Here is a 17669-nt window from a genome sequence, read left to right on the forward strand (position 1 = left end):
AGGCCATGATCCAGGATAATGTATAAAAGTAAGCAATATCTTGAGCAACTCGAAGCCCTGCATCATGCATGGAGAACCCCTTTTAACATGGTCAGTACTCTGTCAGTGCTCATCACAGTGGCCATGTGGTCTAAGGCATAAACTGACTTTCCTCGCTCGAACGTTGGAATCGTGGGTTCGAATCCCACTCAAGGCATTCTGTGTTTGTGTTGTTCTGTGTGTAGGTAGCAGCCTTGCGACTGGCTGATCCCCTGACCAAGGAGTCCTACCACCTGTGTACAGAATTAAGAAACTGCAAAAGTGGCTAACATCCAACAAAAGGACTGCAGAGCCATAGATAGTACTTTGTCAGTGCACCATACTAACGAAGTACTGAATAAATCGAAACAGAAATGTAAACAGTCTTGTCACCCAGTATTCAAGGCATTACTGATAATGTGTAAGCAAAATAGTGTTTATAAAGTCTGTGTAAGATGTTTCTGCCCCACAGCCTCATGGTTTTTCATCCCTGTTATTGTGAATTTGATTCTAGGTCCAACGAAAAGCATATTAATGACGTGTGAATAAACCAATTTCATTGTATATTACCATAGTAAGAGGAGAATTCTGAACATTCTGAACAAATTTACCAATAAGGGACATCTCCAAAACAGGCTCTACACAGAACAAACCCCACAACCTGAAATTTAGTTTGACATAAACACAGGTAATTGCTTCATTCTCATGAAACCTTATAACTGTGCAATAGCCTATGATAATGTAAGTAATTTTTGGAATGTCTAATATAGGGATAAAGAATTTGTTTGTAAACTGGGATAGTCACATTTCTACAGCCAAAACTGAAAACTGCATATTTCAGATTTTGCTTCATTTTATAAAGGGTGAGAGTCATTATAAGACTCAGAAATAACTTCAGAAATATATTTAAAATGGGGACAGTTTTTGCTTAATCCATGAAATGTTGATAACTATTAAAAGTTGAAACTGTAACAGAGAACACTAAAAATAGCACTCATCAGGACTCCAAGGGTGGATGGAAAGATTTCTGATAATCTCACCAACTTGAACAAATTAAAGATATGAAATCTTTAAATGCTCAGGTATTTGGGATATCCCCCCCCCCACACAAATTATTATGTGAGGTGCATACTGCTAAAACCTGCAACTCTGATGGATATTTCAAAATATTTATGAACTTTGTTATATTATGCATTGTTGTATGATAAAAGTTTTCTAATACTTGTATTCATACAAGTTTAAGCAAATCTGGTGTCATTTATTTTTGGCATCCAGAGTTATTCCAAAATAATTTACATTTCATAAATATTTGAAAATCTGAAAATGTGAATTTTAAAATCCAGTCACAGTATTCATCTTACAGTTAAAATGAGCAATGTATTTACATTGGGTATATCAAGATAAAATTTACCTTCATGTTACAAGCAGGAGTTGAACTGATTAACTTATTGATTCACTTCATGTTATGGCAATTTCCTAATAACAATGTCCCAGTAATGTTATACGCATGAAGGTGAAGCAATTCATTTTAACTTAATATTTAGCCAGTTTCATATTATCAAAAGAAATGGTTGAGAAAACACAAAAACCAATGAGAAATGATTCACACAGGTCGCAAGTCAAGTTTTCTATAGAAGACTTTAAAAGACTGATGATCATCATACAACAGGGTCCACTCAGACTCGTGAGGATAATTGAGGAGTTATTTTAAGAAAATAGCGGCTCTGGTCTAGAAAACCGAGATCAACGGCCATGGGGACCTGTTGCGCTGACCACATGACACCCTCTATCTGCAAAAGTTGGCACTAACTTCGCCGACCAGTGGCGGTCGGTCAGTCAGTATAGTTCACTTGTGGATTACAGGCCACAGAGTTTTTTTTTTTTTGGACGATCATTATACTGAAACATTTATATGTATACATTACTTTTAACAAACATTTATCGTTGACTGAAGTGGATTCATTTTTATGTTTAATTACAGGGCTGAACCATATTTAGCAATGAGGATGTCTAAAACTTGATATCTGCAACCTGAAGTGACTCATTTACTTACTCTAAACCGAGATGAGCATGTTCTTGTACCAAATCTGAGATAATACGAGCTCCATGAATTGAATTTTTCCTCAGTTCAACTTCCTGATCTAGAAATCTTAAGCTTAACACCTTACATATGCAAGGAATGCTATACCCACAATTTAACAGACGTTATATATGGATATGCTTAATATAAAATTGTCTTCTGAAGGGAAGCGATTTTTAGTTAGGTCCCCTTCTTATAGAAGAATGACCACTAAATGTTCTCAATTGAAATATCAGATCTGCGAGACTTCGATTTTGTATCTCCAAAATATAGGTTCAAAAATGTAATCTTATTCTAAACTCTTCTAACTTAAAACAAACTGTTCCAGTCATGTATGTTGTTAACACTGAGTTAGAAAATGATGAATATGCCACACTAATCAGCCTTGAACAGCAAGGCAAGCCCATGACATAAAACACTGTACAGAACACATTTTGGACTGCCACCTTATGATATGGACAATTGAAATCTTTTCAATGATATCTACATTGTCATGTCTGATATGTACTCTATTCCTAAACTGTTTCACATTTTTAGCACTACTGAAATATCAACTACCTGTCGACTTCAGTCTCTCAAGACAAAACAAAATATTAAACCACAAAACCAATCAGAAGAAAGTGCTGCATCTTTCCACACTCAGGCCGAAATTCATGTAACATCTAACTATAACATAAAAGCACAGCATGCTTGTGCGACTGACACGTTCTTTCTTAAATAGAAGCAATGGCAGCGATGTATTTTATATTATACTTTCTTAATTCATGTATAAAGCAAGAAGCAGATAATGAATGTAATCATAGTGTTTTAACGATACTCCTGGAAAAGTACAAAAAGACATTTCTCAAACGTATAAAATACACCAGCAAAGGCACAAAAATCCCACATACATATTTTTGTCTTCTTGTTTCTTATATAAAAAATCTTAGTGTAGCACAGACATAGAAATGAGAAATACTAAGAATTTTTAAACTGTCACAAGGTTCATTGATTCAGCCAAGGGAAGCAATTGGAAAAAAAAAAGTTACACTATATCTAGCTAAGTGTTCAGGTGGAAATGGCAGGCCAGACACAAAACTTGAATATACATGTCCTTTAAGGATTTGATATCACCACCATTATGGAAAACTAGGTACCTCCATTTGATACAGTAAGTGTTTATCATTAAGTGAGAAACTGCTTAATGAGTCACCTCTGGTGATGTATGTATTGAGGACTATATGGAATCAACTGAGTTAAGATTAAATTACTGAATGCATTAGCATAATTTCCTTGCCATTTTAATATTTTCCTTTACCCAGTTTTGGTATATGAGAATTTATTGTCAAGGAGCCTTCCCTTCATCATGAAATACACAATTTGCAGAGCCAATGTACTACAGTAAAGCAAGATTCAGATTAATTTTCCCATACTGAATGGAAATCACTTATTCCCATTTGAAACTAGATATTACAAACTGCTTTCTTCAATTTAATATTCCTAAGTTTAAGGACACATCCATTTGAAAGATGATACTGATCATGTAGTGAAGATTGGGGAGCATCTGAAATGGAAAATGAAAACCACCACTGTCTGTATATGTCAGGTGATTATTATTACCAATAACAGCTGTATCAAGTGTTTTGGGAGACTTCTGCAGTTTCAAGCCCTTAACAGAGGCAAGATCAGGTAAAATACTGTGAACTTTCTGACTCTATATTACCACCAATTTATGGGGCACCAGTCTGGAGGAGGAGATTTTCACATGCATACAAGACCACAGTTAAAGAATCCACATACCCCTACCATATGAAGGGTGACCATTATATGCAGAAAATATTTGTGATGTATGCTTACTGGAAACAGTCATCAAGTACTCAGAATAGCTTATGTATGCTGGATTTGAAGTTGCCATGGTAGTGAATATGCAGAATATGGTCTTCTGGATTGTAACACTGCATAGTTTCGAGACAGCCTGCTATTTCAAAGAGAGATATCTTCATCTTCAGATTGAAAGAGTGAACCAAGAAACAAACCAGCTCAATATGCCACCTTCTTCTGATGGTTTCTTGCGTGGTTTACTCTTCAGTCCTGAAGATGGGGGTGATATGTTCCTTCGAAACATCAGGCTTTCTCCAAACTACAAGGCGTTACAGTCCTTACTTTGCAGCTTATGTATGGTTTTGAAAAATTCTGTTCTCATTGAAGAGTTAAGTCTTCTGGGATTATAACACCATGTAGTCTGCTGAAACTCAACCAATGTTTCAGACAAACATCAGATGACTTTCACTGGACTATGGGGAGCTGGGCTAGGGCAGTTGGTATAGCAACTGGCTATGGGCTGGATGACAATTGAGTCGGAGTTTGAGTCCCAGTATGGTCAAGAATTTTCTCCTCCACATCATCTGGACCAGCTCTGGGGCCCATCCACTCTCCCACTGAATGGGGTACCAGGGGTAAAGCGGCCAAGACATGACACTGACCACTCATCTCCAACTAGTGCCAAGGTCAAGAAAACGTGCATCTATAAATCCACTCACCCATATGTCTTCATTAGTTAAGCACAGGGACAACTTTACCTTTACATGGTGTTATATCCCCGAAGATATGAGCCTTGCTAACCATGACTGTGAGAACCTCAAATTCTATTGCCATTATTATGTGAGTTAGGGGATGGCATTTCTTTCATGGTCCAGCACTGTACATCCAGCTATCCTCCTTGTGAAATGCATTTCTGCCAATAGCTTACTGACCATTATTCACCACCATATGATAATGTTTATCTAAATGGGTCTTTAAATTTGTATTCTTGCGTGTCTAGAAACCACTGATGGTTTGAAAATCTGACATACAATTCCTAATATTTTTAAAATATTTACTATTTTTGCATTCAAACCCTTTTCTCATTCTATCCCAAATAATTAAAAGTATTAATTTGGTCCAGTATCCTAATCATAAATGCATTTCTTGCTTTTAATTGCTTGCATTCTGTAAAAGCCATCATTTTAGTTTTCTCAGTATTTATCTTCGAGGAAGATTCTGAATCTTCGTGACAAAGTAAGGAAACCCATGAATTTTGAACAAATGGATTAATTAGTCCATAGTTTTAAAACCCTTTTTTTTTTTGCAATTAATATGACATGTTATCATACTCTGCAGCAAATTAAGATAATATTGCTGCAACTCTTGAGACCCCCAAAACAGTGGTGTTACCAAATCAGAACTGTGTCCTGGGATTACTGTGTTTTGACTTCAACAATCATAGTATTCCAAAGAAACACAACATTTGGAAACGGAATCTGTTTCCATTCTCATGTGAAAAGGTCACGAGGCACCTGTGCAGTTCACTCCATTATGAAGAGCTCCATTGGTTGCAACAGACAGACCTACTCTCAAGAAACTAGCTCTTTCTAATGGATCGAACTCCCCAGATTCAGTTTAAAAAATGTTACATTTTTTCAGAATGTGAGTAGAAATGTGTCTGTATGATTCTCTACTCACTGAAAGGACACTGTGCAGTTATAAAGCTGCATTATGCATACAAGCCCAGGCGATGGATCTTGGCTGACAAAAAATTGTGCAGGATAAACACCAGAGGTTTTGGACAGCTTTCCAAGTCCAGTTCCTGGAAACAGTCATTCACAATCACTGTAATAACTCAGAAATATGACACAACAAACTGGTTATAAATAGTCTTATAACAGTATTCTAGAACTATCAAAATTGTTTTTATATTATACTTTAAAAATAATATGAATTCCTAAACATGTTTGCATTCACTTATACTAGTGGGAAGTGCCTATTGAAAATTCAAGCAGGTAGTCTTGTATAAACTTTCTTTATCTCCTACCCTCATTTCTCCTTATTCCTTTCCCACTTGTCGTAAATGTATGAACATGTTCAGGATGTCTGATGATTAATGTTGACGAGATATAACTACATCTCCTGTGAGTCCATAACATGTAATATTATAATATATATATTACTATTAGGCTTGTCTTCCATTGCCTTTTGCATTTATCACAGCAATAATCTGCACAAAATGACACCAAAGAAGTGCAAAACTTTTTTTCTGGTCAAGTGAACAAGTTTAATCTTTCCCACTGAAGCACAGGCCATATTCCAATTTGAAAGTAACAGTTTATTGGGAGTGAGGATAGTGCAGTCGGTATAGCAACTGGCCATGGGCTGGATGACCGAGGGGTTGGAGTTTGAGTCCCGGTAGAGTCAAGAATTTTTTCTTCTCCACATTGTCCAGACCAGCTCTGGGGTCTACCCAACCTCATATCCAATGGGTATTAGGGGCTCTTTCCATAGGCGTAAGGCAGCCGGGGGGTGAAGCTGACCACTCACCTCAATCTGGTGCTGAGGTCAAGAAAATGTGGCTCTATACATCCATTCCCCTATATGCCTTCATGGCATAATAATTAATTAGTTAAACACTGGGACAACTTTACATATACAACTTAAAATGGAATTATTTAGAAGAAACAGTAACATTTAGAGGGTTTTTACATTAAAGGTGATGTGATTCACGCATATTTAGGCTATAATATTACTGCTATTCAAGAATTAATGTTAAGTGGGATACCAAGGTGCAGGACCATGGAGTCAAACTTAGGCAATGCATATTTTAAATTGTAATGGAGTTAATAAAAGTATTCATTCACTCATAAGGAGGTATACCTATACTGGGTCCTGATAAGCATGTCAAGCATTTCTGGAGGGTTAGGCAATTCAGCTCACCTTTAACTACACTCTACTGTGCTCATGAAAGGTGAATTCACCTTAGATCCTACAACCCATTCAAGGCTGGGAATACAATCACCATTCTGCACTTTCAGTCAACCTAAATCTGACAATAGAAACTCACCATCTCTCCTTCTTCACCACCAAAGTCAAGCCAGAGTAATCGGGCGCCATCATCAGCAGACATTCGCAACCGTTCAAATGGGAACTTCCACAGAGTTCTAGGTTCACGCCTTGTTAAGGTGTTCAGTACCTCCATCAGTGTAAATCCATTTTCATAATGGAGTATCAGCTGCGCTGGTTGTCCCTGCCATAAGCAGCCTGCACAGACAGCATTTTAAAAAGACAACTGTATTTTGTTTGCAGTGATGTTAGATGCCTTATATGAACTTTATGCTTTAATGCATAATCAGTTTTGCAAATTTATGCAGTTAGCAGTACTTCTGAGGCCAACATATATATAATTTGCAGCCAAGTGGTAACAGCTTAGACTACTTGGTGTCATGACACAGAAGACCAGACTAAATTCTCACTGCTGTGATACCATCAGATTTCATATAAGTGGTGTTTGTTTCACCTACAGAAAATAGCAAAATCATTCAAGGATAAAATTGGCTATGTTATGGAATCAATGTGTTAGGCGCTGGCTTTTCACCATGCAGAATGGATTAGATCCCAGGTCAGTTCCTATAGGATCTGTGTGGGTTTTCTCCAAGTATGTCAGTTTCCCATGACAGTTCTCATACCATCAGCTACTCCATAATCATTAATCATCCTCTCGATGACACTGTATAGTCTCAAAACTGACAGCGTTTTTAAATAACCAACTTATCTGGAAGAGCACTAACAACAAACAGAATTCATAAAAAATGAGCCTAGATTTTTATTTATGTTGGTAAAAACTTGTGCTGGAAACTTCTTCATGTGGAAACTGTACTCACGGCAGACAAGTTCCCGCTGGGTTTGGGCACAGTTGTGACTACCCTGTACTAGAGCTCGTGCCCAGTTTGCAAGGTCACGGTGTGTCTCAGCACGCAGATGGTGAGTTACAACTCCTTCAGGCATTCCACAGCGTACACTGAAAGTTATCATGTCTGTCTGTCGGCTTGAGCTCACCAATCTACAACAGTAGAAACATATTACTGTACTATATGATAATTTCATTTATTTAATAGTGCTGTGTCAACTGGTGGGGATAGCAGCAGTCTTAAACAGAATGATAAATTATTAATGCATGATACATCATAACATACTAACACATGAACACAATGGAAAATCAAATTCAGAATATTACGACAAGTGTATTGATGTCGTACAAGCATCTTCACATAAAAAAAGAAAATTTTCTATACTAATCGGCTCTGAAGTACAATCAAAACATTTTTATATTCTGTGGGACCTGTTCAGGACCTCTGCTCTCACAGCAAGGACATAAATTAACTCTGTCTCTTCTTTCAGTCATCAAGGAAGACAGATATGTAATGGGTTGGCCAATAAACTAATAAATAAGCCCCTTCTTGCCAGACAAAGACAGCTGATTTTCTTGTCTTGTGAAGTATTATATCACATTACCTAAAGGTATAAATGCATCACTAACTTTGTGAATGTTGGTACTACATTGCTAAATACAGAAACAAAGGGAACCAGTGATGGCCATACCGCAGATGCTGCTGCAAAACAAGAATTTCCTTCCATAAGGTTGTCTGCTCAGATAAGCATATCATCAGTCTCACTAAACACTATGTTATAAATGTGCACACCAATACAACGGGGCGCACAGTAGTGTAGTTGGTTGAGGCACTATACTACAAGCTAGAAGGTCATGGGATTTGAGTCCTGATAAGGTGGCTTTTTTTTCCCAATTTGCCCAGTCCTTCCAGCTGCATTACGGCCCAGGTGTCAACTCAGCCTCAAACAGAAATGAATACCAGGAATCTTCCTGGGGGGTAAAGTGTGGCTGGCACATAATACTGACAACCTTACTGCCATCTGTGAGCCAATTGTCTCGAGCAGTGGCTCTCAACCTTTGTCAGACCGTGGCCTGGTAAATTCTTTTTTCTATAAGAACAGGGCCCGGTATAATTGATGCCAGGGTCTGGTAGCAGGCTGTCGCCCGGCGGTTGGGAAACACTGGTCCAGAGAAAATGTGGGAGCCTCGACATCTCACAACCCAATGGGTCTTCACAGCCTGTTACAGGGATAGCTTTACCTTTCACCTTTTACCACAATTACAACGCACTTCTAATGAGTATACAAAATGTATACAGACATATATTTTGGGGAAAACCAATTACGTACTTCTGGGCCGCAATGTTCCAGCCCTTGTGATGAACATCACATTATTTTCTATGTACTGTTCCTAATCATGCTTTCTATGGCCCACTGCTGTATTCTTGTACATCATGAAGCAGCCAATCTTCCCTCTTTTCAACCCTGAACTGTGTAAAATCTTATGCAGAGAAACAGAATAACAGATGTGTCACATTAATGCATAACTGTATTGTAAGGCCACGCCATAGCTCCAGCGGTTAGTCGCTGGCTTCCCACCGTGCTGGCCCAGGTTCAATCCCAGATCTGGTCAAGTAGGATTTGTGGTGGGCAAAATGGCGATGGGGCAGGTTTTCTCCAAGTACTTCAGTTTCTCTGGCAATCTTCATTCCACCAAATTCTCCATCATCATAATCACCCGGGGCAGGTACAATAGGCCAGTCAGTGGCTGACATGCCAATTGGACCCAGCTGGACTCCACCCCCCCATGCGAATTTAAACTGCATTGTAATCAAAATGCTATGGCATTCAAACCTTGTGGACAGAAGGGGACATGTGTCAACAGGGGCACTCCAAGCTTCTGGGCTCCAAGGTGCAGATTCATATAATCTTAACTCTCTCTCTGTAACGGCTGCAAAAACTGACTGCCAACGTTCAGGATCATCGCTGCTTTCTGAATTCACCCGCCCACTCTGCAACATGATAAATGAAAATCACTATCTATAAACACCTACTCTGTTCACGGTTCAAAATTCAGACACAAGACCAACAACTATATCTCTTCGTGTAGCAGTGGTGTAACTGAGAGCCATAGCCTTTTTCTTTTCCTTACCACACGAAGAAATAAATGTGTTTCATGTTTTCAACATATACAAAGTTGCATTCACAAGGAGTTAAGCATGCAAAGTTCAGCTGTGATAATGATTTGAACTTGAGGTTTAAAAATACTGTACTGAACTGCTGATGTTTGAATGATAAAACTAATCAGAATGTTTCAGTAGATTCTAAAGCAGTGGTTCTCATTCTTTGTTGGACCATGGCCCAGTAAATTCTTTTTTCCATAAGAAGAGGGCCAACTAACATTGATGCCCGGCCTAGCTGTTGAGAAACACTGTTCTAAAGGGTTCTAACATTGGTGTATAATATTCAGACTCACTGGGTTTTTGGACTTGTCTATCTTCTGGTATTCTAGAGACTAGGAAATACAAAGTCTTGGAAAATGGATCTGTTTCCTTCCTCAGGTTTTATACTTTATACAGTTAGACGTAGATGAAGATTGCTGTCAACTGGGACGTTGCCATCTAATCTGGCAGAGCATAACAAATGTTCCCAGGAGGCAGTAATCTTCATAGTGACAACTCTTGGAATCTCAATCTCAACAAACGAAACAACAGAATAAATGTTGCAAATGCAACTGAGCACACGGTCTAGTTCTCAGTTCTGGGGAAACAGAAATATTTATATCAAATCTCCTGTGCTTGAATCAATTATTACAAATTTCTTGCACATTAAAAGAGAATACTTGTCCCTTGAGGGCCATTAGTTTTGGCTTGGGAAGTTGCATCAAAATCCTCTTACTCTGCTACGTACAGGGACATAGGCAAAAGGGAGTAACACATTTTTATACAAGATGGAGACGGTATGCTGTCATTACATTAGTCTATTACTACCCCCCATTATTTCAAATTTATGACTGAAGAATTTTAATAGCCCATTGAACTGCAGAGGATGCTCAAATTCTTTTCCCCTCAGTGGCAACTGTCACACCAGTTTTATTTCATTCTCTTCAGTGCTCTGGCAGTTTTGGGAGAGTGGTTTCAACACAGACTACAATGATGGTGGGCAGGAAAGAGGCAGAGTGAACACTGAAGACGCCATTTATCTTGAAGGAAAAACATCATACTCAACTTCACTACCACACAGAACACAGAATGGAAATTTTACTGAATAGCAGGAAATATTTTTTTAACCATGTTTCACTTTTATAGATTTAAATGTTGAGTCAAATCCCAGGCTGTGGTAGCGTTGTCCCTGTGCTTAACTAATTAAGCACTACGCCATGAAGGCATATGGAGGAGTTGATGTATTGATCCACATTTTCTTGAACTTGGCACTAGCTGGAGTTGAGTGCTCAGCTTCACGCCCCGGCCGCTTTAACCCCGGGGAAAGAGCCCCCACTACCCATTGGATAGGAGGTTGGGTGGACCCTAGAGCCAGTCTGGACGACTTCGAGAAGAGAAAATTCTTGACCTTACAGGGACTCGAACTCCGGCCTCTCTGCTGACCAGCCCGTAGCCAGTCGCTATACTGACTATGCTACCCCGGCTCCTTATCCCAGGCTATATGATACATATTTACTGATCTACCTGGTGTTGTCTGGAATATGCTGATAAGTTATAATGTTCATCTTAATTGTATCAATAAAAAGTAATAACTGCAAGAAAACGAAATAATCCATTACAGTGTAAATCCCTGCCCCTTTTGCAAAATTTCTTTAAGCTGTCGTGTATTACTCGAAAAATTAAAATTAAATATCCCAAGTAATGTAACGGATAGTCGCACAGAGTAACCAAGACATGTTTCCTTTTTCGTTTTTGCTTCCCCAAGCTCTACTGAATGTGAGGGAGTCGGGATAGCTCAGTCGACATAGTGATGGACTATGAGACGGACAGTCGGGGTTCGAATCCCGGCAGGGTCAAGATACTTATTTTCCCCACAGCGTCCAGATGGGCTCTGGGGCCCACTCTGCCTATTCAGTGCATACCGGAAGGGATTTCCCTGGAGGCAAAGGCGTGAAGCTGACCATTCACCTCAATCTACTGCCGAGGTCAAGAACAGTAGACCTATAACCCCACTCCCCTACACGTCTTCATGGCATACTGCTTAATCAGTTAAGCACAGGGGCAACTTTACCTTCAGTTTGGGAAATGAAGGTATAGGTCCACCATTCTTGACCTCTGGTACTAGATAGAGGTGAGTGGTCAGTTTCAAGCTCCTGCTGCTTACCATTGGGGGAATAGTCCTCGGTACCCACTGGGCCTCAGAGTCGGTCTAGATACTGTGAAGAAAAGAAAACTCGAACCCCGGCCGATAAACCCGTAGCTATACCAACTTAGCAATCCCAGCTCATCATTATGTTCCCATAACGTGTATTTGTTAAGATTGATCGTTTAAATATTATAAACTATGTTTTAGAGTCAAAATTAAACCCCTGATCGTCTTGGAAGCAGTTAACATCGCTAACCGCGGGACAACTGCACTTACCTCCGTGGAGGCAGACTTCCGTGCCAGCCAGCCTATGTGCTGCAGCTCCCCGAGAACAGCTCCCAGCGCTCTGTTCGCTTCCTGCAATGCCTGCGTGGTTAACACATTCAGTGCCGAATGTAGGGTGTTGAACCAGGCGGTCGCTTCATTGGGGTCTGAAGCTCGCAGTACACAGCTGTGTACTCCATCTGGCGAATGCAGCTCCAGCGTTCGACTTTCTGTTAAAAGAAAACATCCAAGCTATTAGTTCAGACTGTGAACGTATGACACCAACTAACTCCATGTAGCAGAGTCTTTCCCGAGAAGCTAACAGTTGTTCAACTAGTCAAGAAATTTCCATTACCGTGTTCATAACAATCTGATATTGGTCCCTATCCAAAGCCAGACTAATCCAATCTGCACACTCTCATCCTACAATGTTTAAGATTCATTTTAAAATTATCTTCCCATGTGCACCTAAATCTTCCATGTGTCTCTTTCCTTTAGGTTTTCCACTAGGACTTTGTACCCCCCAAAGGTGTCTCCACCTTGTCGTGGTGGTGGGGCTTGCGTGACTCTGTGACCTGCAGAGCTATGCCGGCGGTAGTTTAACTACTGGTAGTCACCCATGCCGGAAAGGTCAAAGGGTAGAGTCCAGACTAAGGCTGGGGCCACACGAGCGCATGAAGTACGTCCGTTGCAACGACCGTACTTTATGACGGACGTTGCTGAGGACACCACACAGTTGCAGAATGCGGTACGTAGTTTTTTGTTTGCAATGGAGCCAGAAGAAAGCGTAGCATTCGCCTCTCTTGTTTATTTCTACAACGGACGTCACGACGTTCGTTACAAGGGACGCATTTTGTGCTCTCGTGTGGCCCCAGCCTGGTCCTCCAGGTTGGGGGTTGGGCATGAGGCTTACAACCTTATCCTGTAAAAATAATTTTGTTCAGAAACCTAACAACCAGCCTCGGGTCATCATGCGTGGGTCCATTATTAAGGCAGCACGAATTGGTCTGGAGACTGGTTGAAAGGAGGCCAAGGCTCACCCAGGGCTGTAGCGCCGAGTGGTAGTAGGTACTAGGACTTTGTAAATATTTTCCTTGTCTCTCATGCATGCTACATTTCCCTTTCATCCTCCTTAATATGATCATCCAGTGATTGAGGTTAGCTCTTCCTAAGGGACCCAACAGAGCACGTGTCTCCCATCTCACCTGAGGATGGAAAGAGATCCAGTTTCTGAAACGTTGTGTTCTCTATAGTTTTCAGCACATCGGACGATGGACAAAGCCCAAAAACCTAATAATTCTGAATATTCTATTAAGATTTGTAACTATCCAGCTAAGTTCCAACCCTTTAGAAGAGCGTCGTTATCAAATAGTGAAGTGGATAGTTACGTCATTAGGAAGTTACTAGATCGTGTTTTCAAAACAGATGCGAACTGAAATCGCCATATCAGACATCTCGTTCAACACACAGGGCTATTCTTCCGTAAAGTTCCCTATTCAGAATATGGCGTACCCTCAAAGATGTTTTTAGATAGATAATATAAAAGGTCTGTTGATGATGTTTCTAGCTATAGCTGTGATCTAAAATCGATGCAATCGGTAGACTGTTTGGCAAGCTCTTATCAGCGTCATCCATGCATATACAAATATGCGTTAAGCTTCAGATAGAAGTGAGTGACTGGAGGGCGGGATGAATGTGGGGCTTACACAGGGATCGTGACTGATAAAGGTGCGTGAAAACGCAGTGGAAACAAAAATAACACCGTACAAGGGGAACACGGTCAAAAGGGAATCTGATACATAAATCATGGGTTCAGTGAGCGATCGTGTGGACAGTCATACTTTACAGTTGTAAATAAGAATAGGTACAGAGTCTGACACATCAGTATAAGGGAGGAAGGAGTACAGACAAGATCAAAGATGAGCGAAGAAACACAAATGCGATAAAAATCAGGGAGAGCAGAGTCCGTTTTGGGAAGACAACAACTCAGCCAAGCAAGAAAGTCCCATCCTTTTAAGAAAGGCCCATTACCATGTTTACAAGGGTCAGCCACTTGAGCCTATCATAAGCCAGATAAATTCAGTTTACATCTTATACGCCAGCTCTTTAAGATCTATTTCACTATCAAAACCATCCCCTAACCTATAACTTTCTTTCTATGTAGTCTATTCCCTTCATACGTTCGGTCTGAAAATTGTGTATACATTTCTGATCTCTCCCATACTTTGCGGCGGTCAAGCATACGACCGTTCAAGTGACTAGGCTGCTGTTGTAGCGGAAGCTACTAGAAATAGGGTATAATCTACTGTGCTGGGCCTGGACTGACAGAAGCCCTGTATATATTTTATATACTTTTTTAACATGTTTAATGTGTAAAATGTAAATATCTTTTACATTATGACAAATGACTTACTACTGCAGACAATGACTCTAACAAAAGACAGACCCGTCCTCTCGTCAGAGAGGGCGCCTCACAATAACAAGACCATAACTGTAAAACAGTAATAAATATCTGGTCACGAGCCCCAGATGGGGATCGACAGCAAGACTGACTGAGTGACCGTCAGTCGCAATGTGACTTTGACTTTGACATTTGCTTGAAGCAGTTGAATACAGATTAGGACATAGGGAGGACAGATTGACTGAAGACGAAATGGCAAGACGACTTCATAGTGATCTGAAGTGCTAGTTTCTGAGTTGAGAGAACGGGACCGGCAGTTGAGTTCGGCTGTCGGTACGAGATAGCCACGGGAAGTTCGTAGTTGAAGAAGAATTAGAAGTCGGCCTGTGAAGACTTAGGCTGGGGCCACACGAGCGCACGAGGTACGTCCGTTGCAACGAACGTACTTTATGACGGACGTTGCTGAGGACAGCACACAGTTGCAGAATGTGGTGCGTAGTTTTTTGTCTGCAATGGAGCCAGAAGAAAGCGTAGCATTCGCCTCTCCTGTTTATTTCCACAACGGACGTCACGACGTTCGTTACAACGGACGCATTTTGTGCGCTCGTGTGGCCACAGCCTTAGTGTGATTAAAGGATTTAGTCACAGTGAGACTCTTTTAATTCCGTTACCAGGATACGACTAGTGAAGACTGAGAATCCTAGCGCATGTTTTAACGGTGAACTGTAAATTGTGTAAATCAGCGATAGCGCTATACTGATTGTAACTAAGAGAGACTGTAGCCGAAGTGCCAATAAATCCAATCATGCGATCTAAAACCCGTTATTTTGTCACGCGTACCACCCAACACGTGACATTATGAAGCTTCTCATTATGCAATTCCCTTCAGCCCGTTAATTTCTGCGTCTTAAGCCATGCCGACCATTTTCAAATACCCGTATCATGGATGCAGCCAGGATTTTTCCGTTTGGGGGGGGGGAGCTAGAAAATATGCTTACAAACTTACTTTTAAGCCGTTTGAAACTGCTTTTATTGATCATCAGGGAGCATTAAGGACAGAGGAACTGTGTAGGATTTGAAGTTCTTACAGCCGTACTTGCGAAGGGTACTTTCTTCTGGGATATAACGTCGTCTATCTGTTGAAATTCAACTGATGATTCGGAGGAATATATTGCCTCCATCTTCACGGCCGAACAATAAACCGAGCAGGAAACCAGCGTAAAAGCATGTGGCAAGCACAGCTCAATACCATCAGAAAATATATACATTTAACCCGATAAAATATGTATATATCACCAAAGTTATAATTTTTGTATGTACTGTAAGGTTTATCTCGTATTTAAAGTGAATTTTAGTGTTCTACAAAATGATCCTACATATTTTTTCTTGAAATCTGATTTCATACATTCATCCGTTTGTACGTCACTCGTTATTAACGTTTTAATTTCTCCGGTACTTGAACGACGTTATAACAGCGTTTGTCTGTATTTTAATTCACAAAACTGGAGTAGCAACAACCGGCTGGACTCCAGACAACAGAAAGGACAGTCAGAAATCAGCAAAGGTGCTGAATAGAAGACTATAACAGTTTGGTTGTAGCACCATGTAGTTCGGAAGAATTATACCGATGTTTCAGAGGGATATACCGCTTCCATCTTCAGGACTGAGAAGAGTCAGCCATGAAAGCTGTCTATTCTCGGTTTATTTCTTGGCTCACTCATCGACTTTAACGTCGGATGTGATACGTGCATCCGAAACGTCGATAGACTTCTAATGTAGGGGAACAGGAAGTTCTGGTAAACAGAACAATCAGGATGTGTTATAATAGAGAGCATAAATTATGTTCGGCTGTCGTAACGACGGATTCATATTTCGGTATGCTTTAGCTGTAAAAGTGCACGCGCGATACTGATTCCAGTGTTTATGATGAAGAGTCAGCGACATGCATCTCTATATTGGACTCCCATACTAGTGTACCCGTTCCCTCTTTCAATTTGTGTCATTTTATCGGAATCCTACGTCCAGTTCTTTATGAAAGGCAGTAAACTTCAGGAACGACAGCCAGGTTTACACACCGCTGTCTATCTAATCGGTAAGGACGAGTTCTCGGTGAGTATGAAAGCGACTGGATACTAACGTAAACGAAGGAATACAGGTGAGACGGTGAGGTGTAGAAGGTATTGGATACTAAAGCGAACGACGGAATACAGGTGAGAGGGTGAGGTGTAGAAGGTATTGGATACTAAAGCGAATGACGGAATATAGGTGAGACGGTGAGGTGTAGAAGGTATTGGATACTAAAGCGAATGACGGAATACAGGTGAGACGGTGAGGTGTAGAAGGTATTGGATACTAAAGCGAATGACGGAATATAGGTGAGACGGTGAGGTGTAGAAGGTATTGGATACTAAAGCGAATGACGGAATACAGGTGAGACGGTGAGGTGTAGAAGGTATTGGATACTAAAGCGAATGACGGAATATAGGTGAGACGGTGAGGTGTAGAAGGTATTGGATACTAAAGCGAATGACGGAATACAGGTGAGACGGTGAGGTGTAGAAGGTATTGGATACTAAAGCGAATGACGGAATATAGGTGAGACGGTGAGGTGTAGAAGGTATTGGATACTAAAGCGAATGACGGAATACAGGTGAGACGGTGAGGTGTAGAAGGTATTGGATACTAAAGCGAATGACGGAATATAGGTGAGACGGTGAGGTGTAGAAGGTATTGGATACTAAAGCGAATGACGGAATACAGGTGAGACGGTGAGGTGTAGAAGGTATTGGATACTAAAGCGAATGACGGAATACAGGTGAGACGGTGAGGTGTAGAAGGTATTGGATACTAAAGCGAATGACGGAATACAGGTGAGACGGTGAGGTGTAGAAGGTATTGGATACTAAAGCGAATGACGGAATA

At 40.5% G+C, this 17669-nt stretch overlaps 1 protein-coding gene across 2 annotated transcripts in view; it reads right to left on the reverse strand.

Moving 5' to 3' along the window:
• Positions 1-4649: 4649 nt before the first annotated feature.
• Positions 4650-17669, reverse strand: part of LOC111867640 (beta-1-syntrophin) — a 196017-nt gene continuing 182997 nt past the window's right edge. For both annotated transcript variants that reach the window (XM_023857657.2, XM_023857655.2), the window contains exons 3-7: positions 12359-12576; positions 9629-9786; positions 7768-7946; positions 6951-7147; positions 4650-5702 (exon numbers count right to left, since the gene is read on the reverse strand). In XM_023857657.2, coding sequence (XP_023713425.1) covers positions 5610-5702; positions 6951-7147; positions 7768-7946; positions 9629-9786; positions 12359-12576 — 845 coding nt within the window. In that variant the 3' untranslated portion in view covers positions 4650-5609. The remainder of the gene's footprint in view (positions 5703-6950; positions 7148-7767; positions 7947-9628; positions 9787-12358; positions 12577-17669) is intronic.

This window comes from Cryptotermes secundus, unplaced genomic scaffold, assembly GCF_002891405.2.
Source record: "Cryptotermes secundus unplaced genomic scaffold, Csec_1.0 scaffold548, whole genome shotgun sequence".
NCBI lineage: Eukaryota > Metazoa > Arthropoda > Insecta > Blattodea > Kalotermitidae > Cryptotermes > Cryptotermes secundus.